The 26,401-nt window shown below is 38.4% G+C and overlaps 3 protein-coding genes across 3 annotated transcripts; 1 reads left to right on the top strand and 2 right to left on the bottom strand.

Moving 5' to 3' along the window:
- Positions 1–937: 937 nt before the first annotated feature.
- LOC117140161 lies at positions 938–5,693 on the bottom strand. Its single transcript, XM_033302934.1, has 3 exons — positions 5,375–5,693; positions 3,751–3,964; positions 938–1,380 (listed from the first exon to the last, which is right to left on the bottom strand). Exons 1-3 carry the CDS (start codon positions 5,580–5,582, stop codon positions 1,221–1,223), a joined length of 582 nt encoding a protein of 193 aa, XP_033158825.1. The 5' UTR covers positions 5,583–5,693; the 3' UTR covers positions 938–1,220.
- Positions 5,694–9,246: 3,553 nt separating this feature from the next.
- On the bottom strand, positions 9,247–15,308 carry LOC117141154. Its single transcript, XM_033304493.1, has 3 exons — positions 14,687–15,308; positions 10,928–11,129; positions 9,247–9,743 (listed from the first exon to the last, which is right to left on the bottom strand). Exons 1-3 carry the CDS (start codon positions 14,916–14,918, stop codon positions 9,557–9,559), a joined length of 621 nt encoding a protein of 206 aa, XP_033160384.1. The 5' UTR covers positions 14,919–15,308; the 3' UTR covers positions 9,247–9,556.
- Positions 15,309–22,326: 7,018 nt separating this feature from the next.
- On the top strand, positions 22,327–24,645 carry LOC117140819 (probable cytochrome P450 312a1). The gene is made up of 3 exons (XM_033303926.1): positions 22,327–23,268; positions 23,597–24,156; positions 24,213–24,645. The coding sequence occupies exons 1-3, from the start codon at positions 22,640–22,642 to the stop codon at positions 24,554–24,556; spliced, it is 1,533 nt and encodes a 510-aa protein (XP_033159817.1). The 5' UTR covers positions 22,327–22,639; the 3' UTR covers positions 24,557–24,645.
- The last annotated feature ends 1,756 nt before the right edge of the window (positions 24,646–26,401 follow it).

The following is a 26,401-nucleotide window of genomic DNA, read 5'->3' as shown; positions in this document are numbered from 1 at the left end:
AACACTGTTTTTTAACAGAGGGTACAAACAAGAAGTCAATAGCAATGCAGTTCTAGTTGAAGTCCCTAGGAGCGCCCAGAAATAAATTTATTCTTTTTTCCCCGACAGCATTTTCCCAAATGGTCGAGCGTTTGTCAGCAGGAAAATCACACAGAAAATTCAAAAGTGCACAAAAAGTGCAGCATACTTTTGTGCGGCCCAGGCGACCAGAGTTGTCAGGGTTGCCATGGAAAAGCGAAAGCCCCCGGCGACATTTGCTGCTGCAGTTGCTGTCGTCTTATTTTATTTACAGCACTCGGGACGCCGACAGCAGCCGGCGTTTGTATGCAAACCATATGCAACGAGTTAATAAATGGGAAACACAGGCTTGGGGATTTAAAGTTGGGGTTTGAGTTCAGAGACCCCCTTGTTTTTTAGTCTGTTGTGCTAAGGGAAAGGGCATAGGGGAGTACGAAAACTTCAAATCAAATAAAGTAAGGAAAACAACGACTAGATAGTACTTGGCCAAAAACAAAATTGTAGCTAAATTCAAAGGATGGATTCTGATTGTTGACGGACTCGAAATGGGGAACCTCAGATATTGCTGTTTAAAAATAGAAGTTTTAAAAAATACTTTTCAACCGTCAACTTTAAATGATTTTCGTACATATATATTGACAACATATCTTTAGTTTAAGGAATTGTCCTTTATGTATATGCAGATGCATCCACACAATTTATAGGGTATTGGAAAGCCCATTCCCCTGCATCTTAATGCCCTGCGTCAACAAATTGCGAGTGGTGTTGCAGACGGGCCGAATTTTTTGCTGCATGCTCTTTGGGGTATCAATTTTCGCTTCTTTACTCGGCGAAAAAATGGGGAACGGGAAATGCATTGTCCGAGCGGAAAATTGAGGGACTCCAGACATGTCCCGGCATAGGAACACACAAATTTGGGTTGATTTTTTCCAACTGGTTTGTTTATTTATTTGCTTACTCATAAATCTAAGCGCCTACGTCTGTTGGCGGTCGTTCGTTTAAATTAAAACCCTTAAAATCAACTAAAAGTACAACGAAATGATGGGATGTACAAGGACAGCACATGGCAGCTGGATGTGAGTGCCGAGAGATGGATGATTAACAAAGATGTCCGATGCGACTGACTAAGGGGACTCCATCCGGATGCTCATCCTCCCTCCTCGATACGAAATGCCCCTGAGGAGGCGCATCCGACCAGATCTTCATCGCGGTTGGGGCGCCGGCAGAGGTCCGACTCCTGGACAGGGCATCCTTTTGGCCAGGTGCTTGCACAGGGGCACATCCCGCACAGCATCGCCGATGAACAGGGATAGAAGGTACCATTGCTTCATCCCACTGACGCCCGATTGCACTTTGTAGTTCCTGTTGGCCGTTGGATATCCGTGTTGCATGTTCCGGGCGGGGGGAATCGGAAAGCGGATTACAGAAATAATTACTCATAAGTAAGTGGGTAATATGCACACATAACAACAGAGGCTCCATCCCTGAACTAAAAACAAAAGCAATTTTCAACAGCAGCCCCAAAGGAAGAGTTTTCCTTCACAATGCAAAATGTGTTTGGTGGGGAGTGGGTTTCACTTGGGTTATTTGCATAATGGTCGGGATGTGGATGATGCTTATAAGGGGGTAATGAGTTGAGGCGGTATGTATCAAGCAGGGAAAAAAATTGCGGTTGATTAAAGCCACTATTCTTGCGTGCTTTACTTTCATTGATCGATTTTTTATGTATATATGAATATTTACAATTTATTTTGAAATCTAAATATAAATGCAATCTAAATTTTTAATTAAATGTAAATTGATAGAAGCATAATGTAGGTTTTTAAATATAAATAGTTATTCACAAGAATGCTTTGTAGAAGACAATATATACTAAATGAATTAGCCTTCTTCTCCATTAAACTTATCTCTTGAAACTAACTCAGTTATTTATAATGTGCACAAATATATGTATTCCCTTCTCTATTCAGAAGAAAATTGCATATGTAGCCTTTTTGGACAGGACCCTTCTGATTACTTTGTGATAACATCCCATTCTGCCGCATAACCCTTTGCTTCACACCTACGGACCCATGGACAGTTGAAATTTCACACGTCTGCAGTGGCATAATTTAATCAACTCGGTAACAAACACATCTGCAGCTGCCCTCCGGAAAATCGGGGTAGCAACAACAAAGAGAAGTGGAAAACTGACCAAGAGCTGGAGGAAAGCCGGCATTGGCATGCCATTTCCCACCGGGCACTTTCATAAATTTAATCAAAAACTTTAATCATATTTTATTATTACAAAACACGTCGAGTTGCAGAGAACTTCTTCTAATGCCAATTACATTTGCAGCGCAACGAAAACTAAACAAAAACCAAAACCAGTCTCAGTTTGAGACTCAGGTCGGGTCAGGTCAGGAATGAAGGTGAGGGCTCAGACAGACGAACATTTCAAAAATAATTTTGAATATTTGCTCTTGACACGTTGGCCAAACAACTTTTGTCCATTTTGGGCGATGATGGGATGAAGGGTGAACATTTTTGCACATTAAGTGTGAAAGTGTCAGATGCATGTGGAAACCTTTTTGCGATATCACAAAATATTAAATAGAATAAATGGAGAGTGGCCAAACAAGAAAATGTTACGCATACGACACGTCTGCCGAAGGGCCCTCCTAAGAAGCTTTTCTTTAAGCTGCCCTTTGTGCGTCCTGTACGCCTTAAATACGAGTATTTTTAAATGGAAAACTGGTGGAACAATAAAAATGTTTTACTACCACTGACCAGCCAAGCTTCCTTTCTTTTATTACGGAAAAGTCCCAATGAAAAAATCAAGGAAGACGCTGCAGAGACAAGCGCATTAATTATGAATCACAGCAGTTAGCAGGGGTTATCTGGATACTTTTGACGGGTGAGAAGAATAACTTGATGTCTTCCAGCATTACCATGACAATGGGAAGCTGCGAGGGCAACCAACTCATCAGGAACTGGCAAGCCAAACTAAATTTATGTAAACTTACAAATTGAAATCCAAAGTCGGAGTCCAACTCGTGACATGCAGTTTTAAACTTGGGAAACCCTGGGATACATTAAATTATGCACAGATGAGTTAGCAATGCCAATGACAATGGGCAAACTGCGAACTCCAGGATGAGACAGCGACAACAAGGAGATATAAAAATTGATTGGAAAACATTTTGCTTTAGCTAAAAACAAGCCATTCATTTGCCAAATGACAACTGCAGCAGCGCCAAACTGCAAACGTGGCCATAAGAAATGCAATCGCAGAACAGAAAAGGAACCAAATCCAACTGAAGTTCAAGTTGTTACAGCCAGTTTGAGTTGAGTGAGTGAGCCATAAAGTCAGCAGGAATAGGGAAAAGTACTCGAAATCGCTGATTGCAGCCAGGACCCTCTTGGATTTCCTTAAGACAAGGGTATGATAAATTATGGTAAATGAGAATCACATCCTTAAAGAATTCAAGGTTACTAAATTGTATTGGCAAGCTTAAAGAACTTGAGATCTTGCCCTATTTTAAGATTTTAGTGCATGCTCAGAAAGAGATTCTAAAAAATTAAACAACCAAAAATACTAGAGCATTGAGCTATTCCTAAGTATATAATCATACAGAAAGCCATAAGGATGTCAATTATTATATTTAAAACAACCACCATAGCTGCATGCGTTTGATTTATAATAGCTTTTGTGTTAGTAGTAGCTTAGCCTTTTTTGTATCTATAACCTACCTCAACACTTCCGACCAGGCAGCATGTGGCTTTGCTTTTCCATCAGGGAATCGGCCATCCGAACTGCCTGAATATTTGGAGGCGTGGACACGGCACGGCTCCTCCAGGATGCAGGCTTGGGGTCCGAACTCACCCAGGATCTGTTTCTGGGCCAGTTCAGCATCAAGAGCCAAAGGATGTGCGGTATCCCTTCTGGTGCGAGATCTATATGTACCTGTTTGAAAAAGAATCGCATTTATTCACATTTATTTCTTTGAAATTTTTCAAGAATTCTCATATAAAATATTATGTTTAGCAGTCCCGAGTTCAAGATATAGAGCAACATAACTTAATTGATAAATGAAAGGAAACAACTGCTTAAGACTTGGTTAAACGATTTGATTAACCTTTTGATAATTTCACCTGTAAAAATATTATCATAAAGAAACGAAGCTCCAATTAGTATGCCTCCTGCATGGCTCTAGATTATCTATTTGGCTTTAAAAACATTAATTATAGCTTATTATGAAAATCAAAGGCTATTGAACTACTAAAATAATTTCACTAGTCTCCCCCTCTACCATCTGTCTTTCGCTGAGCTTAAAAGTTATCCAAAAAGTGCAGATAATTTTTGAAGTTTCGGGGGGTATTTCCCTGATTACTCATGCCAAAAGTGTATCGTCTTAGCTGTCAACATCTCTTACTGATATTTGGTTTCCGCCTCGGCGGAGTGGCAATTTATATGGCTGAAGCCACTGGCTTGCAGACAGCCTTGACCCCATTTCACATTTAGTCGGCTAAGTGGACGACCACGATGGTTGGCAGCCGCTTTTGTCATCGCACTTGCAGATCAGGTTTTTACAGTCCAGAGCAATGAGCAACAAGTCACAACAATCAGCAATAGACCCGCATTTAAAAAATGGGTTGGTGTGCCTAAACGGACAGTGTGAAATGTACGAAGCAACCAATTTGCATTTTGCATTATAAGTACCAAAGGGTACATAAATTATTACATTGTACATACATATATTATGTATGGAGAGAGGATATTTCTTTATCAAATGTGAATTAATAAAAAACACTTTTGAATGGTGTTTGATAATCGCATTGCTTTAGCAATCAATGAAAAAAATAGGCTAGGTACTAAACAAACTTAAGGGAATTGCTCCAGAAGTTTCCCAAAATTTTATATTGTATTATATTATATTTTTTAAAAAATTATCTAGCATCAATAACATTAATACTTTATTAACCCAATGCGAGCGAGCAAGTCTGATAACTTTTCCAGTCGAATTATAGATTTAATGTTGGGATATTAAAAAACATTTAAAAGATAATTGTGCATAGGAAATGTTGTTTAAATATAGTGTTATTTTGCCACACTTTATTGTTTTACCCATAATTACTATTTCAATGCACTTCACTTCATTCAGTTATTTAAGATGCATTATTTAAAATGGGTGAAGCTCACTCGAGTGGAAAGGAGACGTACAACAATTTGACTGCTTAATTTGGGAAATTTCCCCACCGAATTCCTGCACTGATTTAAACAATGCAAAACACTTAATTTATGCACAAAATATTTTAACTTTCACTCGATTGGGCGAAGAAATTAAGAGCTTATTGCGATGGGCGCCGAACTTACTGGGACTGAGGGAGTAGGCCAACTTCTTGGCGAACTGGGACAGGCGGACGGATAGCACGATTACGGGGAAGCCGACCAGCTGGACGGGAAGCTCGAAAAGGGGGTCGGAATTCTGGGCCAGGCCCTCCTCCACGAATTCCAGCAGAAGCACCAGCAGCACGCAGAGCGTTGGCACGAGAGCCACAGTGCAGATATACCGCAGATTCATGGTCGCCGACTGTTGTTGGGTAATATATCGTAACACCACTGTGGGTATGTGTGGGTCTCCGAAAGTCTCGGCTTTTTGGAGTGGAGCGGCAGGCGTCTTGGTGCGCTTAAAGTCTTGGACTGACTGAAGCGACCTGCTGCCGCTTTAAGCCGCAAAAGCGCCGCATAAAAAACAAGCATACGTTAACTTCAACTTAAACGTAAACAAAGAGCAGCGGAGACCGACAGTCGCTGGCCGAACCTCAAGTGTAGGCCCCAAGAAATCACTTGTTGTGTAAAGCTCACACTCCCCTGTGTGGGTTTTGGGTACCAGAGGCGGTGGGAAAATTCGAAGGAGGGTAGAGAAAATTTAATATTGGCAAAATTCTTTTTCTTAATCCTGCTATGGGTCACGAAAAGGGTAATCAGGAATCAGGTTAATCTTAAACTTTATTCATATGTTATATTATACTATTGATTTCAGAATCCAAAGAATAGTCGAATTAAATTAATATTTCAGCATTTTATTTGTAAAGGATTCGTCTTATTAAAGTTATTTATTCCCACCCCCTTAATTCAACGACCCTGCCTGTTTCGGTTTTTTTTGCTGGCCAAGTTTGTTTTGCATTTTGACCAAGTTTCGTGCGGAAGCCGAAGAAAGACCAGTAAGTGAAAGTGAGACCCACCAAGCGGAGGGCGCAGCCTAGGCTCTACGCTCTCTCCCTCTCTTTTGAGTCCCCAAAGTCGAGCGACTATATTGCTTCTCTCGTCGTCTGGGCCATTATGAGAAGTTATGAAATCTTTGAGGCTAATGTCTGGGCATTTCGCACTTGGCTAGTCGGGATTTCCTTCCACGCTCTTTACTTCTGCGGTTTTATTTTGGACTTGGCGCTTGGCTTGCATATCAATTACCTCATTTCCGTTAGATGAGGTGTTGCCGGGTGCCGCTGGTGAACAAATGGCCAGATTTCCTATATGGGCGAGCAAGTGATTTGAGCAATTGGATTCGCTTGGATTGGCTTGGGTTGAGGGTCAAGGGGCTGAGCTGGTCGACCAACAACAGGTGAAAACGTGAGGTGTAACAAATCCGAGTTAGATGCAGTCGAAAGTTTAGTTCTGAGCGAATTTATTTAGCCAAATAATATATATTAGGTTTTAAAATTAGGAATTTAAATTATGGATCAATGAACGAATTTTTTGTAGGTGCGGGGAATAGTATCGCTTAATATTTTGTCCCTAATTATTTTAAATCTATTAAATACTTAAACTTTTTTACTCAAAATTGAACTAGTTCCAACAATAAACGGGCACATCTAACACCGCTTAGCCAATCCCACCATTCACCACTTGCCTTGTTGGCCCAGTTAATTATCAGCATTGAAGTTAGCTGAATGCCTATGCTCGTGTTTGCCAAATCGGTTATCAATCGGTGGCATGGAGCACGTGCCTTTGACCAGGTTAACAAACCAGAGAAAAGTGAAGTAAGGAAATCAAATCAGCATCAAGAAAATCCGCTTTGAATAACTGTGCAAATGCAAAGAGGCCTCCAGTAATAAGAATAATTTACTAGAGGCAATCGTCCATCCAAGAGTGGTTCAATCAGTCAGTTGGCCAAGTAGCCGGGACCCGTTTGAAAGCACTTCGGCCAGATCACGTAGCCGTCGCCGGAGTTACGTAATCGTAACCCAATCCACAGTAAACACTCGCAAGCGGCACTTGGATTGTAAACGCTCCAACTACCGCTACGGAAAATGTGATTTTCCCTCGTAACAGATGCAAATTTTGCCTTACATTTGTGCACATCTACCGTACATTTGATTTTCTCCACGGTTATGATATTTCTTGATGTGCAGCAGAAAAGTAGGTTGGGAAATGCAACTTTTGTAGTTGGAAGTGTTCGAGTTTTTCCAGTTTTGCCGAAATGGTGAATCGACACTCTTTCCTTGAACATTTAAGTACCAATGGCAACAAAAGAGATTTCTATGTAAAAAAAGTGAAATATTAAAAATTATTATTATTTATTAAATAGGTATAGGAAAAACGTTCAATCCTGCAATTTGCGTATCCTTTATTTGTTTAAATTTTTATTTGTATTAAAAATAGTATTTAATTTTTGTATTATATGTGTATTAAAATGCATATTTTTCTAAAAGATTATTATATAATTTTATATCGGATGTACCATAGAGTATTAAAACTTCGTTTGTGAACAGCTCGTGCCAAAAATTTGCTTTCATTTTCGGTGCGCCAAGTATGCGGAAATTATGAAAAGAAAGAAAGAAACCAGCCGCTGACAGAAGTCTGGGACAATGCAATTGCACCTGGTGCACCAGCTCCTCCCATAATCCAAGCCACCCCCCTGATGGATTGCATAAGCCAAACAACTTGTCAAACGTCGGGCCAAAAGCAGAAATTGAGCCGGGTTTAAGCCAAACATGAAATTTGGGCCAAGCCAAACAATGAAAGTTGCGCACTGAAACACGCAACTAGCGTAACAACAAAAATGCTGAAACAGTTAAACAAATCTGACCCAATTTCTGTTTGATATTACGAATTTGTTGACTCTTATTGTTTTACTCCTTGTGCAATTTCTGGCCAAATTTGTTGCCAAACTGAGCGCGTATGTAATTGGAATTTCAATTAGGAATCGATTTTCAATTCGCACTCCCACCGTGGTTTCCTTTATTTATTGCCTCGTGTCACTGACTGATTTATGAATAATCGAAAAATCTAAAAATAATTTCTTGTTTTTGTTTACTTTCTAGAGTTTTTTTTAATTCAGCCATCAATATGTTTGTCATAATTCGCCAATTTCACCGGAATGTCCACATTCGTTTTTTTTTGTGGAAATTGTGCTGTGAATAAATAATTGGTCAGAGAAACAATTGTAAACAAAGCGAATTATATTCTAATTTTTTTGCACAATGCCATTTAGGTAATCGAATTTGCATATAAAGTGTGCACTTAAATGTTCAGCTTTGTTTTAAGCTTATATTTCGTTCAAGGTGTGTGGTAGACAATTGTAGCTGCGCCTGAAAGTATGCACTAAAAAGCTTTGTTTTAATAATAATCAACCCAAAGGTTAATTATTTTGAACTATCTACAAGTAATAATGTATAACTATTGACTGATGCTTACTTTCCTTATAGATTTATACAATAAACCATCTTAAAACCAATATCTAACTAAGATTTTTGAGATAAATAAATGCATTTCAAAGTGCAGTTTGCAGATATATAGTATATCTATTTTATAGTAATCGTATCACCCAAAAATACATTGAATAGGTTTTTACTCAGCTTACTTTATTTTTATTTCTGCCATAATTATTGCAAAAATTGCACGCAGCTTATATTAATCAACATATTTCTAAAAATTAATTTTCTATCAGACTTGGCATGCGATGTACCGCTTTAAGTCACATTATACTAGGCCAATTAAACTCCACCCAGTCAAACGAGAAATCTCCAATAGTAGATGGCCACATTTGATGACGGAGGCAACCTTCCATTGCATAACAATTTCTAAAAATAAGATTTCATTGCCAGCAAGTTGATATCGCTTCCTAGCAATTACGAATCTCGCACACCTATGAACTTGGTAGCCCGAATTTGCTTTTATCGAAGTCATTTCACAAATCGCCCGAAGGTGAGATGGCAACAATTAAGATGGATTAAGGCAGACAATTGGGGAGTTTGCACACCAGAGTGTAATTTATTAACAATTACAGGAGCATCCAACTAACGACTAGGCGTAACGCTAAATCGGATCGTGACTAGTCACACGTACTATGTGTAATTACAAGCTACATAGGTCTTGTAGCCCAGAAGATACAGATACAAGAGGTTACAGTTCTACAGTCACTTCAGTCAAGTCGGGACTTAGGTCTAATTTACAAGATAATTTACAAGGTAAGCTTATCGAACGGTGAAGACATATGGTACAAAAGTTGAGGGGGCCTCCTACATTCTAATACTTAAGGTGCGGATCCAGTGGCTAGACCCTCACTTTGTAGCTGAGCTTCATCAGCTTCTTGGAGCTGATCGGGCAATTTGGCCAGAGATTGGCGCATCCCATCGGTCCGCTGAGATTGTCGCCAGTGTGACGCATGAGTTCGCCCATGTGGGCCGCGAAATACCATTTGCTGGGCGGCATGTTCATCATCCAGGGCATTGTTGGAGATCTGCAAATAATGGGCACATTAGACGGAAGTTTCTCTGCAGCCGAAACACAACTGAGCAAATGTTAAATATTATAATAAGCCATTATAATTTCACGCTTCGCTTGACGGTGCGCTCGGAGTTTGTTCAAGTTTCGCTTTCAGTAGTTTTTCGTACATCTAGATTCTAGAATGCCTCAGCCATTCACCTTGCTGTTGACTTAGTCGACTCTACATATATAGCTACGCTGGCCCGACTTTTACATTAGCTTCGCCTCACCTTCGTCTCAAGTGCGAGGTTACAGCTGAAGTTGAGGTAGGTTACGACTGCTGATCCATGGGCTTAACCGGGCTCAGATATTTGCCGCATTTAGCTAACCCAATTGGCGCTTTTGTTTCCCTAAGTGCTGCACTTTGCTCAGGTAATGAGTCACCCGCCGTATAAATAATTGTGGTGTGCAGCAGCGTTAATAGAAATTAAATGGATTGCAATCGTAGAATACTAAACTCAAACCCTTTCAAACCTGTTTCGGATACTTTCGTAATCGCTTGGCATGCAAATGTTTGGTAGATCAGCTCGAACTGGTTCTACTTGTTGCACTTAACGGACAAATGTTCGTAATCGTATCTATTCAATTAATATATATAATATATAAATGGAAAGGCATAGAATCTACAGATATTATTTGGTATTTCAATTAAGCCATACCACCGCAGGCATGGCATAAATAAAAATTAAGATATATTTAAACGATTTAATTTTAACTTATATATCTGGAAAGCTCCAAAAAAGTGCTACAAACTTTAACCTCTTAAACCTTTCTAAACAAGCTGCAGTATTTATTGAAACTAACATTATTTTATGCTAATGCTACTGTATACTTTGTGCAAGTCATCAGAAACCAGTTTCAATAACATCTTAAAACATCCATAAATTCATGTGTTTGCTGACATTTCAGTTTGTTGTGTTTGCTTATTTATTTGCTGGCTTAGAAACAGTTAATCAACTTAAAAAATGCATATAAACGCGTTTAATACTGGGAATGCCATTTAAGCATTACCAGAAAATTAGCAATTCCTGTCAAATCAAATATTTAAACTTTATGTACAATTGTTCGGACTTATCTTTGGTTTATTCATTACTTGCTCACATTTTTCCCAACTAAATATATAGCTTTTTAATGTTCCCTCAGTGTGTTTCCACTCACCTGATCAGTCTAAGCAGTTCCCGCTCCTTTTCGCTGAGTTGGTAATCCGGCTTGGAGGCCAGTTCGCAGAGCATCTTGGGCAGACATGATTCCTTGATGGTGTCCGTGAGTTGGGACTTGGTCTTCAGACTAGCCCCAGTAACCACTGCCATTGCAGGCTTGAAGGATTGAGCTGCTGCTGAGAGTTCATTGAAATCGTGCTCTAAAAAATAAAAAAAAAATAAAAACAATTAAGTCAGGTATGTAGGTGTATTAATCAGGGGGCTGGCCCCATCCGATTTGGCATTTGGGTTTTTGTTTTACTCGCTGGCGCTCATTTGCATAGCAAACTGCTTTCAAATTAAGACTTGAGATTTCGGGAACTGCGCACAACATCGTTAGGAAATATACTTGGGAAGAAGCCAGATCGGAGACCCCAACTCCAAGGTCGCCAAATCTGAGGCTAAAACCAAACAATGACTAATAAGATGGCTTAGAACATTTTGTCAACAAAAGGCAACAAATTGTGAACAATTGAGCAAATATGCAGGTGGGTAAATATGTATAGGTAGAAATTGAGAGTGTGGAAAGCGTATAAACAAAGCGAGTATCTGTTTAATTTTTTTTTTTTCGAGTGCACAGCGGTGAGTAAGCCAAATATTTATTTGGCTATATGGGGTCGGTCATCTGTTGCGAATACATCTCCAACACTTTATAAACGATTCCTATGCCCCGAACAAGGCCAAGTCAATGCGTTGAACTTTACTTTGCATATTTGTTCAGTCATTCAACGCTCAGTTTTATTAATTATGGTCTTCAGTCGAATAGTCATTATGCTACTACCAACTAAGGCGGCTGGTTTTGTCGGATTTGAACTTTGAATGCGGAACCGATGCAAACCTTATTGAAGTGTAAAAATCCAAATTGAATCTGTTTCGTATTAAAAACGTGCTAGTGAAAATTTAGCTTCGAAAAAATGCAGTCAGACATGAGTTAGCTGGATAAATAAATATATTTCTTATAATAATAAATTCTCTTTATAATGTTTTTGAATGAAATCATATTTACTTTACAGGTTTAAAGTCATATGTTATTTTCAAGAACATAAAATGCATATTTTAATCTACTGATTATTAAATACTTTGGAATTTTTATAGTCCTCTAAAATGCTACAAATTCAGATTATACAGCGCTACCACAGATATATAAAGTCAATTAAGGTGTCTCTTCAGTTGGAATCGATTTGCTTTCCAAGTGCACGTAATTGAATGGAAATAAATGCGAATTGAAGTGCTAGCTCGACATGTTTATCACGCACTGCATTCATCAGCTAAAGGTTGCAGCAATGTGTTTTTCATTCTTTTTATATTTTGTTTGTGGCCAAGAGCGTAGAAAGACGTGGAAAGAAACCAAAATTGTCAATTCAGATAATTTACACCGGCTATGGTAAGATTGGAAGGGCACGTGATACATCTTGAATAGCATTTACAAGCGATTAACGTTCAAACACCAAAGATCATAGATATGAACTCACTCTCCGTTTCCGTTGAACTCGTTACTAGCTCAAGCAACTTCTTCAGTTGGAATGGATTACGTCTGGAAGCGGAACCGGTTGTGATCGGACATATGGCAGAATATTTCCCAAGCCCAAGCCAGCGACTTGGCTTAGTTCGATAAATTAAATGTCACAAACAAGTCAAGTTTTCATCACTTCCTGTTCGAGTGAACAAGCTAGAATACTGAACTTAGCGTAGAAATATTCACTTTGTCTAGACACCGCTTATGAAACTGGAATATTGAGAGAAAACCCTATTCTTGGCCCAACTTTTGGACTTGGCCCACGCTAATGAACTGCTGCGCTCTGGGAAAGTTGCGATGCAATTGAATGCCCTCTTTCGACATGCAAAGCGAAAACTCGTTGTTCGCTTGGAGTTTTATTACGTCAAGTTTATTTGCCTGGCATTTTTCCACTTTCACTGCAAGAAACACAAAAGAAATGCCAACTTCCAATGAACTGTGAAGTGGTTTGGCTTAATTAGTATATTATACTATAAAAATTTGGTAAATGGAATCAACTTCACTTGAACTAGAGGTCTCAACTTGAAGCCACCTTGAATTTACAGCTTAAACTTTCTATAAATGTTATAGAACTATTATATGTACCAATATATATTATGGGGAAATCTGAAAACAGACCTTGAAACCTTTAATACATATTTGTATAAACGAACGAAAGCTGATGTATTTTATTGCAGTGTCAATTTAAATGTCTAGTCAATCCATCAAAATCTGAAGTTCCTATACACTGAACCCTGGACTTTCCTTTGATTTCATTAAAGTTTTATTGTTTCTACACACATTCGTTTGAGTATCTTTTCCGGTTTCTTTTGTTTGACTTTGGTTGTGCAATGCCCAAATGTTATGTCATACGGATAGGGCTTGATATTGTGTATGCAAATCAACGAGAAAGTGTCGGGCGATGAAAAAGTGTATTCGAATCACCTTTGAGAGCTCTTTAACGATCGGTTTGAACATGAACTTCGGCTGTGATGAATAGTTTGAATAATTTTCAGACCTTTGTGCAAAAATGTAGTATGCCCAGTTTTAGCTAAATGTAATCCTAAAGTCAGGCATATTACATTTATTTAAGCAGCAAATACTGTTCATGTTTTCAGCAATTCAAATGAAGTGCTGAAGTAATGAAGTCACTTTCCTTAAAAGCTAGGTCATAAAAATCGTAATGACTTTTTTGTAGTTTGTGGAAACTTTTTTGCCGTCTGGTGTATCTGTTTATTATGCTATACAGTTTAAAGCTATAGGAAATGTTTGGGCACTTAAATTGTCAAAACATTTCCTAGAAAAGTATTGTTCAATATACCAAGAAATGTGTTCTATTCTCATCATCATTAGAAGTTAATGTAGTTCTCTTTAACAAAGTGCGCAACACAAAGTACAAACTTCTTTTGTGTTCAAAGCGTAATTAAGGAATGTATTCTAAATGGTAGATGTATTTAAAATGTTGACGTACGCATTAAGCCTCTAATGTATTTTTTAATCGACTTCAATAACTTTTCAGAGCTCAGCTTCACGTGTGTAATAAACAATCGTACATTAGTCTCCCCTCGCTCAGTTCCGGTTTTCACCTACCAGGCCTCCAACAAAAAGCGTTATTAAACATTTAAGCCCGAATCGAGGCTTACACGTGCCACCTGCATTGTATAAGTAAGCCATTATTTATAAAGCGAAATTAACCTTGATAAGCCCACATATGTACATTCGACAAGTGTGCGATATAAGCTCTAAAAATATTTTTAGTTTAGTATAACACTTTTAATTTGCTTAATGTACTGAGTAATAAATATGAAGTTTCGCATCCAACTATTATTGTTTTAAAATACATTGTTTAGTTACAAGAAAACAATAAGTAGGTAAAATTTAACAATATTATTACAAGTGTAAACATACATTACTGTTCAAAATTTGTATCGTCAAATATTATTCTTTATGAATAGTATGTATAAATGTAATTGTTCCGAGTTGGAATAAAGGTAACATTTTATAAGTATATACATAAATCTATTGAATGTTTAAATTTTACATTTTAAGTATTTATCATTTGAGTCCCAAAAAAAAAAAAGAATTAAACGCGTTTGACGACTGTATGACTGAATCCCAAAATAATTTGACAATGGCAAGACAAGCGAGTAAAACATTTTGTCATTGTAATATGGCAAAATGAAAAAACACCAAAAACAAGACGGGATGGTTGGCAAAACTAACCTTCAGTTATGTCGATTTCGGCATTTTTGGTCTGGAACTTGCTGGCCGCTGCAGCCGCCGGACCCGTTGGGGCACCTCCCGGCACCGCTCCGCCCGCCGATGGCACCGAGTGCGGATTGGGGTGGTTGGACTTCATGCCGCCGCCGTATCCAAAAAGATCGCCCACAAGAAGCAGCGAGACGATAACGAAGATCATGAGGCGACAACGCCAGGCGGTGTCAATGAGAGCCATAATATAAAACTGTATCAATTCACACGCGTTTCACAACTCTATACTTTTTCGGGATTTTTTTCTTTCAAATTTATGATCTATGCTTTGGTTTGTTAGCACCTGGGTTTTGAAACTATTTTCAATGGCAAGCCGACGAGCAAGAAAATGGAAAGTTGGGGGGAAAACGAAAGTAGTTTCCTAATCGCTTCACGAAAACGTTTTCAAATTGTTGCTGACGAACATGCAAAGAGCGGCAATTAAATTTGGCATTCAAGCGCACATAACTCGTTAGTAACTGTAAAACCAAAATACAGATACAGGTAACACACGCGAAAGCCACAGGTCCTAAGATAAAGCGACGATAAGCAGCGGTACGTCCGATTCGGCCAAAAGTTGCGATGCCACTGAACTGAAGCGGGTCCAAGATATAACACTAAAGCTGGGCCCAAACGATCAGCTGGTCGGGAGAGGGAGCGCAAAGAGCCGGAGAGTCGGATCAAGCAATGCTTAGGCTCAGGTACAGCTGTTACTCAGAGAGGCTCTCGAAAATACTCCGAGAAATGGAAACTTATCGGAGAGGAGTACCTGCCTGTTCGCAGATGTTTAGCACCCACTGTACCGTATTCGCTCGTGTTAATTGTCTGCGGGCAGTCGCAACCACAGCTGTCCATCATTTGATGAAAAAAGGTTTGATTAAGCGCACAAGTCACTTACTTGCTCACGTACTAACATAGTTACATATACTAAAGTGGGCTCACAGGTTCGATTACCCGACCGTGCTAATGACCCCAGATGGGGAATTATGGCCAACTTAGTTTGGCGAACTGGGTAATGAAATTCCTCGAGTTGCTGGAGAGAAAATACCGAAAGATACAATCCTCCACGTGCGGGTTTTGTAAATAAAAAAAGTTAACCATTTAACATTTAATAACATAAGATGATAGTCCCTTTTATCTAAAAAAATTTGAAAGATTTTTATAAAATTCTGATTTAGTACCATAATTCTTAAAAATAGTTTCCTTTAAATAATTTTATTTATTTCAAGTTTAAATTAACTTTAAACATATTTACTTAATATTATTCTCTTGCCTTGAAAAAAACCTTTTCTTACTTGGAACATTTGCTGATACCTCTCATATTTCCATACAAAAGTATGCACAACATGTGTTCATTTATAATTAGACGACTATGACTCTTTTATATTTTTGGGGATCGTCAAGTACTTTAGGTACATTCAAAAATTGTTTGTGCATATGTTTTTCGAAGGAATATAATCATCAAGAATTTGGTGGGCATAGAAGGTATTCAAAAATCCCTTCACCCACGAATAACCAACCATAAAAGCCAAATTCTTTACTAATGGACTGATGAAAGTCAGTCGCGTGCCCGTCACGTAGGCCACTTAGTGGACCTGTAAACATTTCGGGGACTTCCTCTGGTTTTATTGATTTACAATGGCCAGGACAGCTGCAAATTGAGTGCTTATCGAACAGGTAGAAAGGTCATCGGGTGGCTGACAGATTTATGATTGCGCTCACGATGCAACGCAGTAAACACATTACATATAATAAGTAAAAAAAAAGCCCACCTGACCCTGCCGACTGTCAGTATATGTCAGGCAGTCAAATGTTGCAATGGCCAAAAAAAGGAGAGAGACTTTTTGGCCAAGAAACTTAAGCAACCGGACTGCAAGTTGAATGCGATAAATGTGCAATCGGAACGTGACTTAGCCGTGGCCAACAATCACCCAAAAAAACACGATAAAAACCAACACCGAAACGTACTCAAATTAAAGGTAACAACAAGAACAGCGACAACTTTTTCCCCAGCTTAACTTGGCCAAATTGCAGTCAAGCGCAGTGCAACCGTCGAGAAGTCGAGGCAACTGCCACTGCTAACTGCAAATCTTGAGGTTGACCAACTACCCAAAACTAATTGCCAAGTGAGAACGAAAGAGGGCCCACTGACCAAAATTATTATATGTATACATATATAACCAAAATGGCTAAGTTATCACTTGAATTACACAAAAGAAATACTTTGGAAAACAATAATAAAATTTAAAAACAATTAAAAAATATTAAAAAATTAAAATGAAAAATTAGCGTAAAATACGATTACAATAAAAAGATTGTAACTGAATAACACTACTCTTTAGAGATTTCAGGCCCAGTTTGTTCCCAGTGCAACACCAAAAAATGGAGCTAGCAAGTGGAGGCTTCAAGTAAGGGGTAATTGAGAGTTGTCTGTGCCACTGGGAACTTCGCTCAGAACAGCTGCAAAAAGTATTCACCCCGCTCTGACTTCGGCTCCCAGAATTCATTTGTTTTGCTTGCCTTCAAATTGCAGTTGCCGCTGTCCTTCAGTTGCAACGACGCCCTGTCCAAAAAACAACACAGTTAAATGAAATGCAGTTGGTAGACTATTGAATACCCTAATAAGGTTAGCGCAAAGTGAACTGAAAGCTGGATAAAATAACATATAAAATTTTGCAAAGGCAAATAAAATCTTAAAAACTATTTAGAAAATAATGTTATATGGTAAAGTAGTTTAACGCAATTTGCGTATTTCTTCATGGACAATATCGATTCTTACAAGTCATCAGCTTTACTATCAAAAAGAGTATGTGGAACGAAATACGTACATAAGTAAGTACTCGTTTATAAAAAACAGTTTGCGCCTCGAAGGTTAAACATCGAAAACGCCATACAAGCCCGACTTGGAAAGAGAGAAAAAAAGAGACTTCAACACTGGCGGAGCAGCCAAGCATGGGGCTTAAAAAAAAGGTAATTTAAAATTATTATTTTACTTCATTAATGCCGCCAAACACCTTTGGGTCTGATGGGCCGATTAAGTTTAAGGTTTCTTCGGCCAAATGCGAAATGTTGGCACATCATTTTGATCGGGATAAAAGTCAAGATTGAATAGTTTGAGCCTTAGTACCGCATGTGAATTTAGTCGAGCTAAACGGGTTTTGAGAATGGTTTGTGCAATTAAAACTTCAAAATTATTGCGTAATTTTGGTTATTTTATTTTAATAAAACGAGTTGGGGATTACACGCATATTCTGAGTTCTTTTTCTTTACACGATTATTCTAAGATTGACATATATTCACCTAGTTAAACCCGACAGATATTTATGAATAGGAACATATAGAGACTAGTTCTTAATAGAGCGCGACTCAAATCTGGTTCACTGCTGTACTGACAATGAAGATACAACAATAGCTTTTATGAAAGTTGATTGAATCGATCAGCTCATGGTTTGGAGACTTCAATTTCGTATTTATTTACCATATAACTAGCTCCGACACCCATATGGTACATAAAAAGAGAAAATTCGTCATCCTAGGAATTGTTTAAAGAATAATAGCCATTGAAAAATAATAAATATACATGCAAGTAGACAAATTTAAAACTTATTGATTACTAAAGACAACAATGTGCTTTCAAGGCTTATGTATTGTTATATATGCATGCTATTTTAATGACTTTGAAGAGCCAGAGTGATTTAATTGAATCAACATTCGCTAATGAAAGACATTTAATTCCCCGAGCTTAATGAAGCCTTAGATTGGGCTGTCAATTAAATTAAGTTGAAGCAATAAATACGCACGTAACACCAACCGATTGAAGATCCCAACCCTGCCAGAGAAACGGAAACGGAAGCAGCCGTCGAGTCTCGTTTTTAACTTCCTCAGGATGGGCGGTCTCGGCTGAAACCGCCTCAAACGCCTCGAAAAAATGAACGCAGACCGCAGGAGCAGGAGCGGAAGTGAAAGACACCGCCCGCGGCTTCCATTTACAGCCCGCCTAATTTATGCTAAACGCGTCGCGTCTTTGCATTTAATTGTGAAATTAAATTTGATGCGATTAATGTTGACACAACATGCGATTAGTGCGCGAATTCTACACTGTAAAAACGATTTAAATGCAATTATTTTAGTGTTATTTTTCAAAGAAATTAAACGTGCTTAAAGACCAAAGAAGACAAAAAATGTTAAGAAACATATGTGTCAATCTAATATAATACATATAAATTATTACTCTTTCATATGTATAATTATATTTAGTTCCCTGTGCTTAAATACATTTCGCTAAATACTTTTCTTACATATTAACAAAAGTTAAAATTTTTTAAGGTGTAATCCTTCGCCCACTTGCGGTTGCCCTTTGGGCTTTGCTCGGCTCACCTTTGCTGAGAGATGGAGATACTGGCAGATATCTATTAGCCAATCGCCTCGCATTTGGCAAATTATCGTTGTTTATAATATGACAATATTGGATGGCAGCGACAGCGACATGGACAAGCCTTACATAAACAATAATTAAATGTAGCCAAATTAAATTTTACACAAAAGCAGAACACAAAGTGACAGCTGGGCGGTCCCTTCCACGGCCTCCTGGCCCATCCAGCGCTCCCTCGTCCTCGACTTGGAAATGTCTGCATAATTATGTGGTGCAAGTGGGTGGGTGGGAATGCCTCAGTTGAGAGTGGTCGAGGGCATGTGTGTGTGTCGTGGCTGATAATTTGCAGTTTAATTACAGAACACCGATGCCCACAAACAACAATGATGAGGGAACGTCGAGTTCCCCAGCACTCGATAGTCAAATACTCTAGCCGCAAGTCTCTTATAACTTGATAAAAGTAAATAATACAAAATATTTAAAATAGAATAAGCCAAGTGGATTCTGCATTTCCTATTTAAGTATGATGGGATTCGTGTTTTGAAGTACAAAATGTTATGAGGCTTGTAACCATAGAAGTATATACGAATGCGAAGAGTACTCAACGCATGACCAACACTGTGCTGCATAAATTCAAATTAGTTTGCACAGCCCTATCCCAACTTCCAGCAAACCGATGAAACCCCTTTCTCGACTCACCTCCTTTCGTGGCCACGCATCACTTTTAATTTCGATGTGAGACAATGTTCTTGGTCCTGTCAGGTGCATAACTGCATTATGTCCTCATATGTGTGCACAGGCGTCCTGTTCGCGTGCGGAGGGGGATCACTGTTTATTGGCGTCCATTAGATAAGGAATTTACGCGAACGCAATTGTTGGGCTTCGCCTCGACTTCAAAGGGTTATTGTCGTGCTTTGTCCAGTTAGTTCCGATTAGTGGCATTGAGTGGCATCCGCGATTATGCGGAGGCATTGAATTGAATTTGTATAGACGCAAGGGGCATGAAATATTTGAATGACATAGCACTATGTTTTTGAAATTTTAAAGTATTTAGTATTTAGTGCTAGAATTTTAACCTAATTTCACATCTTATTATAACATCAACACAACTGCGTTAATGAACCTAAAGGTATGCTGCACATTTTTTCCTTTTCTTATGAGAACTAAAATACTTGCAACATACTAATGCTGCACAGCTCTAAACTAAATAGTAAATAAATACCGTTTATTTAATATTCGGAACTTAAGTAGTTGCTTAGTTCATTGTTAAGTATTTATTTCTTCGCTGAAACTATGTTTAACGTACTTTTTTTAATAAGTTTATAGTAAATAAACAATGGATAAAAGTTTGTTTACTCATTTGTTATACACACTTTCGTGACTACTGAAAGCTGAGCCTACTAAAATAATTTTAATTAAAATCATACGCATGTCATTCAATGTCCTCTTATTTAAATAAAAATTTCTGAAACGCCGGAAGAGAAGGGAACTGAAACATACACATATGTATGTACACGAGTAGCGAAGTGAAGGATGAATTATTTTTGTATAAAATGTTGACCAGCGAATATTAATTGCAGCCCAGACCCATCCGCTTTAATTACAATTACTCTTGTTCTTTTATTGTGTATTTTGTCGGCAGATAACTTTTTTCGTGTTAATTAGTGTAAGCGTGGGCAGGGGAACTACCTTAGTTATTGTACCTGTCACTATTTGTATATTTGAATTGAATGGCAGTTGGTCGAGAGGAAAACCAACAACACAAACTCCTGAAGAGTGTATTAAATGACAATCACAATAAAGTTCCCATAACTGTAGAGCGAATTTTAATGAATGTGTATTCTATGCGTAATACTGAAAATAAAACAGATATTATATAATTGAGAAATATGACACACTGTTTACCCATTAATTGAGGGGAGTTAAAGTGAGTTAATCGTACAGTTTTGTTTGTTCTTTGCTGATGACTCAGATAATTGTAATTTTTTTCAATTCAAAACTTTCATTCAATAAATATTCACTTCATGTTCGTTAACTGTATTTGTTGTGATATTTTTTTATTGGCATATTTCCAAGTATTTATCTTTATTACCATTTTTGTGGTAGGAAACTGTTCAATATCCTGGTCCGCCTACTTCGTTATTCCCAGAAAATGTTATTTCAGTAAGCTAAATTCTTTTATCTTTGTTTATAACATTTTAGGAAATTAAAATCACAATTTCTCACCACGTATACACATAACTGGGTGGTCGCAGCTCAATAATTCGTCAAGTTTTATGAGCTTTATGAAATTGGTATGCAACCGACAAAAGTACAATCGAAATTATAATTCAGCAAATTAAACGAAAAGGTAATAGCCCGCAGCATCGATGAAATTGAAGTGTATTTGCTTGCGAATTTTAGCACGACGAATCTTGAGTTCAGAGATGTTACTACTTAGTTAGATGTAGTAAAAAAAAAACTTTAAAAGGTTAACTTTTACAATGGAAACAAGAGTCAATATATTCAAAAGTATTTTGGTTTTTTCGAAGTTTTGTTATACAATTGGTTACCGTGAAAAATATACTAAAATGGTTTAGCTGAAATTTCCAATTACTTGATTCTATGATCTTCATATTTCATCTAGTGATATTCTTATACGACTGCAGTAATTGGAACACTTTAGTGGCTTATACTAAAACTTTAAAGTTAGAAGTAGCAAATGCATAATATGAATTTCGAAAGAATAGCGAAGATTTGAAGAACCTTTCACTGCTATTCTAGAGCATTGCGAATCCGACTTAGAAATCTACGATTCCGATTCACAACGTATTGTTTACATCTCCGATGCCCGATGTTAAGTACTTAAGCGACTGGGGGCGAGCAAAAAGAGTCACTTCAATTTCGCTTCCACATCCATTTGAATACGCTTATAATATACATATTGGGATTGGGGTGTAAGAAATTCGTATAAATAAATATGCGCAGTGTTAATAACGCAGTCGACCCGACAGTTGCTCTTAATCGCGGCGCTTTTGCACAATACTAAGCCAGTGCAGAATATTTAAGATCGTTTAGTTTGTGCACTCAAAAAAAAGATGAAAAATAAATACAAATCAAATACATCGACTGTACTACTGTGAATGACTAATCCTATTAGAGTCAAATGATTTTATTCTATTGATATTTATCCTTTTAAAAGGTGTGTTTATAAATTGAAATAGAATGGTGTTAAAATAAAATACATAAAATGCACATTGAGTGCTTTTATGTGATAATTAATCATGTAGACCGCAAATAATATCAAAAATAAAAAATCAAATTAATAATCACATTTCACTGTGACTAGTAAATGACAGCTTGTGTGAAATATGTCGCTGTACACTATTTTTTAAATTTATACACCGTGCACCGATTCGGTTTTTTTCTTGTGTAAATTCGCTTGTTACCCAACTTTTATGACCCTTGGGTCCGGTGACCCTTTAGTAACCGTCTGATCTCTGCGTCTGTGTTCCGCTTAAAACGCTTGATGCGACGCTGCAACGAGGCAGTTGCTCTTTAGAACGTCCGTCGCAATGTTCTGGCTGGGATTCGGATTGCTGTTGGTCGCGTTGTCCCTATACCTGCTCTATGTCTTCGAGCGGCAGAGCAGGATCGACCGGCTCACCCACAATTGGCCAGCCCCACCGGCCCTGCCATTCATTGGCCATCTGCACATCCTAGCCAAATTGGTGGGCCCGCATCCACTTCGACGTGCCACCGAAATGATCAACGAGCATCTGCACGATCACCGCGCAAAACTGTGGATGGGCACCAAGCTCTACCTCGTGGACTGCAATCCCAAGGATATACAGGCTCTGTGCAGTGCCCAGCAGCTGTTGCAGAAGACCAACGACTATCGGGTCTTCGAGAACTGGCTCTGCGAGGGCCTCTTCACCAGTGGATTCGAGAAGTGGTCCCATCGCCGGAAGATCGTAATGCCGGCATTCAACTACACGATGATCAAACAGTTTGTTGCTGTCTTTGAGAAACAGTCGAGGATTCTTCTGACGAATGTCGCTAAATTTGCCGAGTCCGGGGATCAAATTGACTTTCTTCAACTGATCAGCTGCTTCACTTTGGACACTATTTGTGAAACGGCCCTCGGAGTCTCTGTGGGTTCCCAGTCGAGCGCCAATTCGGACTACCTAGATGCTGTTAAATCGTAAGTAAACTACACGTGTAACGTCTAACGTCCCTTGGAGACAACTTAGTTTGTTTTTAATCAGCAACTATGATGTGATGAATCATAAAATTTTCGCACATTAATTAAACAAAACAAACACTTGAGAGGATATAAAAGACTCATCTAACACGCTTGTTCAATAAAAATTTCGTAACCCATGATAGATAGGTTTATTGTTTATTAGTCAGAGCTTTTTTATTAACTTACTTGGAAAAAAAACTTACTGTAGAAAAAATACAAGTTACAAGTTAAAAGTTGCTTTATATAGTTATTAAAATTGATAATATATATCTTCGTTTGCTTACAGAATCCTTGTGATCATCGATAAGCGACTGAAGAACATCTTCTACCGCAACTCGTTTATTTTCAAACGCACATCGCATTATAAGCGAGAGCAGGAGCTGATAAAAACGCTTCACGGATTCACAGAGGGCATTATCCAGAAACGTATTGATGAAATCAACCAGGATGCGGAGAATCGCAACTACCAGAGTAATGATGCGGAATTGGACGGAGTGAAGCGGACCCTTTGCTTTCTGGACACCTTGCTACTGTCCAAGGGTCCCGATGGCAAGCCTTTGACAGTCAAGGATATACGCGAGGAAGTGGACACCATCATATTTGGGGGCTTCGATCTCACGGCCACCACCCTCAACTTTTTCATGTATAACATGACTCTTCATCCGGAGCACCAGCAGCGATGCCGCGAGGAGGTGTGGTCGGTATGCGGCAAGGACAAAAGTGAACCCATCACCATAGAGCAGGTGCGCGAAATGGAGTTCCTGGAGGCGTGTATAAAGGAAACACTGCGGATGTATCCTTCAGGTCCACTCACTGCCAGAAAAGCCACAGCCAATTGCACAATTAGTAAGAACACATTGTTATTTATTCCTAGTTATATATAAATATTTTAACCTTTCTAGATGACTTCTTCATACCGAAGGGTAGCGATGTAATCATTTCACCAATTTACATGGGACGCTGCAAGGACTTCTTTCCAGATCCCATGGTCTTCAAGCCAGATCGCTGGGCGATTGGAGCGGAGCCCAAAATTGAGGCCACCACTTTTATACCCTTTATGGCGGGGGCGCGGAGTTGCATGGGCCAGCGCTATGCAATGGTCATGCTCAAAATGGTGCTAGCCCACCTGCTGAGGAACTTCCTGTTCGAGCCTCTTGGCGAGCGACAGGCGAAGTTGAAGCTCAACTTTGTGATCACCCTGCATACCGTTGAACCCTATCTATGTAGAGCTAAAGCTTTAGATTGAGGCTAGCCAACAGTTTGTCACTTAGCCAATACGTTTGTCAATAAAGTTAGGTATTAATGTAGGTACATTCCGCTTATTCTAGTCTCTTGTGTATTTTTTATTTTTGATGGATTACTTAGTCGTGCTGAACTCAGTTAAGCTTCTGTACTTGCCAAAAAAGTACAGGTATTTCTATCTGTAAAGTATGCCTCATTTAATAATTCAATCAAACAGATAGCTAACTCTAATTTGATCAGGGATTTCTTAAGAAAGTTTAATTTACGAAGACTTTTCAACTTCGAACTTATTATTAAGCTTTTAGAATAGAACGCTATCAATTCGTTTCACTTGGATCCTTTAAAAACGTTTACGTTTCATTGCGACGCACAACATTTCCGTTTTTAATGATATACTCGTATAAAAAAAAGAATTCTATACGATTTGAAGTATTTTTTCGCCTGCTCATTTTTATGCGATTTAAGCAGGGCGCGTTCGTCTAGAAAATAATTTCTGGCTGGCGTGGATTTTTATTGTGGCAACCGAGCAGCGGAAAATCAACAAACATTTCCTGGCGCTGTAATAAATAAAAATGCATAAAGCAGCCACCAAACCGTCGCCAGTCAGTCACTCGGTCTGCCCGATCCTGCCACATCCTGCCTTATCCTGGGGAAAGTACACACACTCCCACTCCCGAATCCCCATTATCCGCCAGCATTATCATCGAATTCCGGTGCAAATTATGAGCGTTGCCTGCTTATTATTGCCGCAGCCACGGGGGCGCAGGATAAGGCGGAATATAAAATGCAATTTATTTAAATAAAAATCAAGTTTAATTCGCAGTGTCGTAAATTTTTCTTTTATTTTTTTTATACTCTTCAGCTCGTCCCGGGCATTGAATTTCACGCTTTTGTTAACAAGCGCATAAAAGTTTGTTCTATCTGCCAACTGATACGATCCTGGCATTCAAACCGGCAGAATGGGTTCGAAGACTGTTGAACTCAGTGGCTGATTGGTGTTGCGATTTTGGGGTGGGTTGATTCTCATATCATGGCCGACTGGTACATGGAAACGGAAACGATTTCAGCCAATTTCCAAGCATTCCAAATCGATTTTAATCAATGATAAAAAATACATACTTAGATAAAGCCATTTTTAACAGAGAAAATAGCTTAAAGGCTTTGAAGAGTTAGTAGAAGGTAGAAAACATACTGTAATTAAAAAATATTTTTAAAATGCCAAGTAAATTTTATTTCTAAATATACGACATACAACGCATTTAAATGTCCAAGTGCTTATCTGGTTAAATATAAATTGTCTTAAGTTAAATAATCAATATGCCAAATAAATGTCAGGTCAAAGCTCGACAAAATAAAAAGGCGAACAAATTTGTATTCTTAACATTATTTAAATAATTTTGCCGCTAAACCGGATCTTAATTTTGAGCCCGGTAACTTGCGTTTTAAAATATAAATAAAATAAAAAATGCTCGCTGACGTCAAAACAGAATAAATTTGTAACTCAAAAAAATGAGTGCATTTGATGGCGCTCGCTTAATAACGTCCAGTTGAAATTTTATGACCACCCCCACCACCTTAGCCCCGTTTAAAATCCATCTTGAAATTAAAATATGCGCCTAAGGAACATGTTCCCAAAACTTTGAGTGCTTGGCCAACATTTTACGATCGTTTTATTGGGTTTGCAATCGCGGGGAGGCTTTAACCCTTCTGTTGGCACCCGCCATAACTTAATTATCCATATGAATCCTTGCAGGCTTTTATGGCGACCCAACCCCGCGGCATTAATTATGATGAGCACTTGGTGTCTCTCCTTTTTAGTGTCAGCTGTCATATTTTTATCTATCTTAAT

This window comes from Drosophila mauritiana, chromosome 3L (assembly GCF_004382145.1).
Source record: "Drosophila mauritiana strain mau12 chromosome 3L, ASM438214v1, whole genome shotgun sequence".
In the NCBI taxonomy this organism is placed as follows: Eukaryota; Metazoa; Arthropoda; class Insecta; order Diptera; family Drosophilidae; genus Drosophila; species Drosophila mauritiana.
This window is presented reverse-complemented; position numbering and strand designations above follow the sequence as displayed.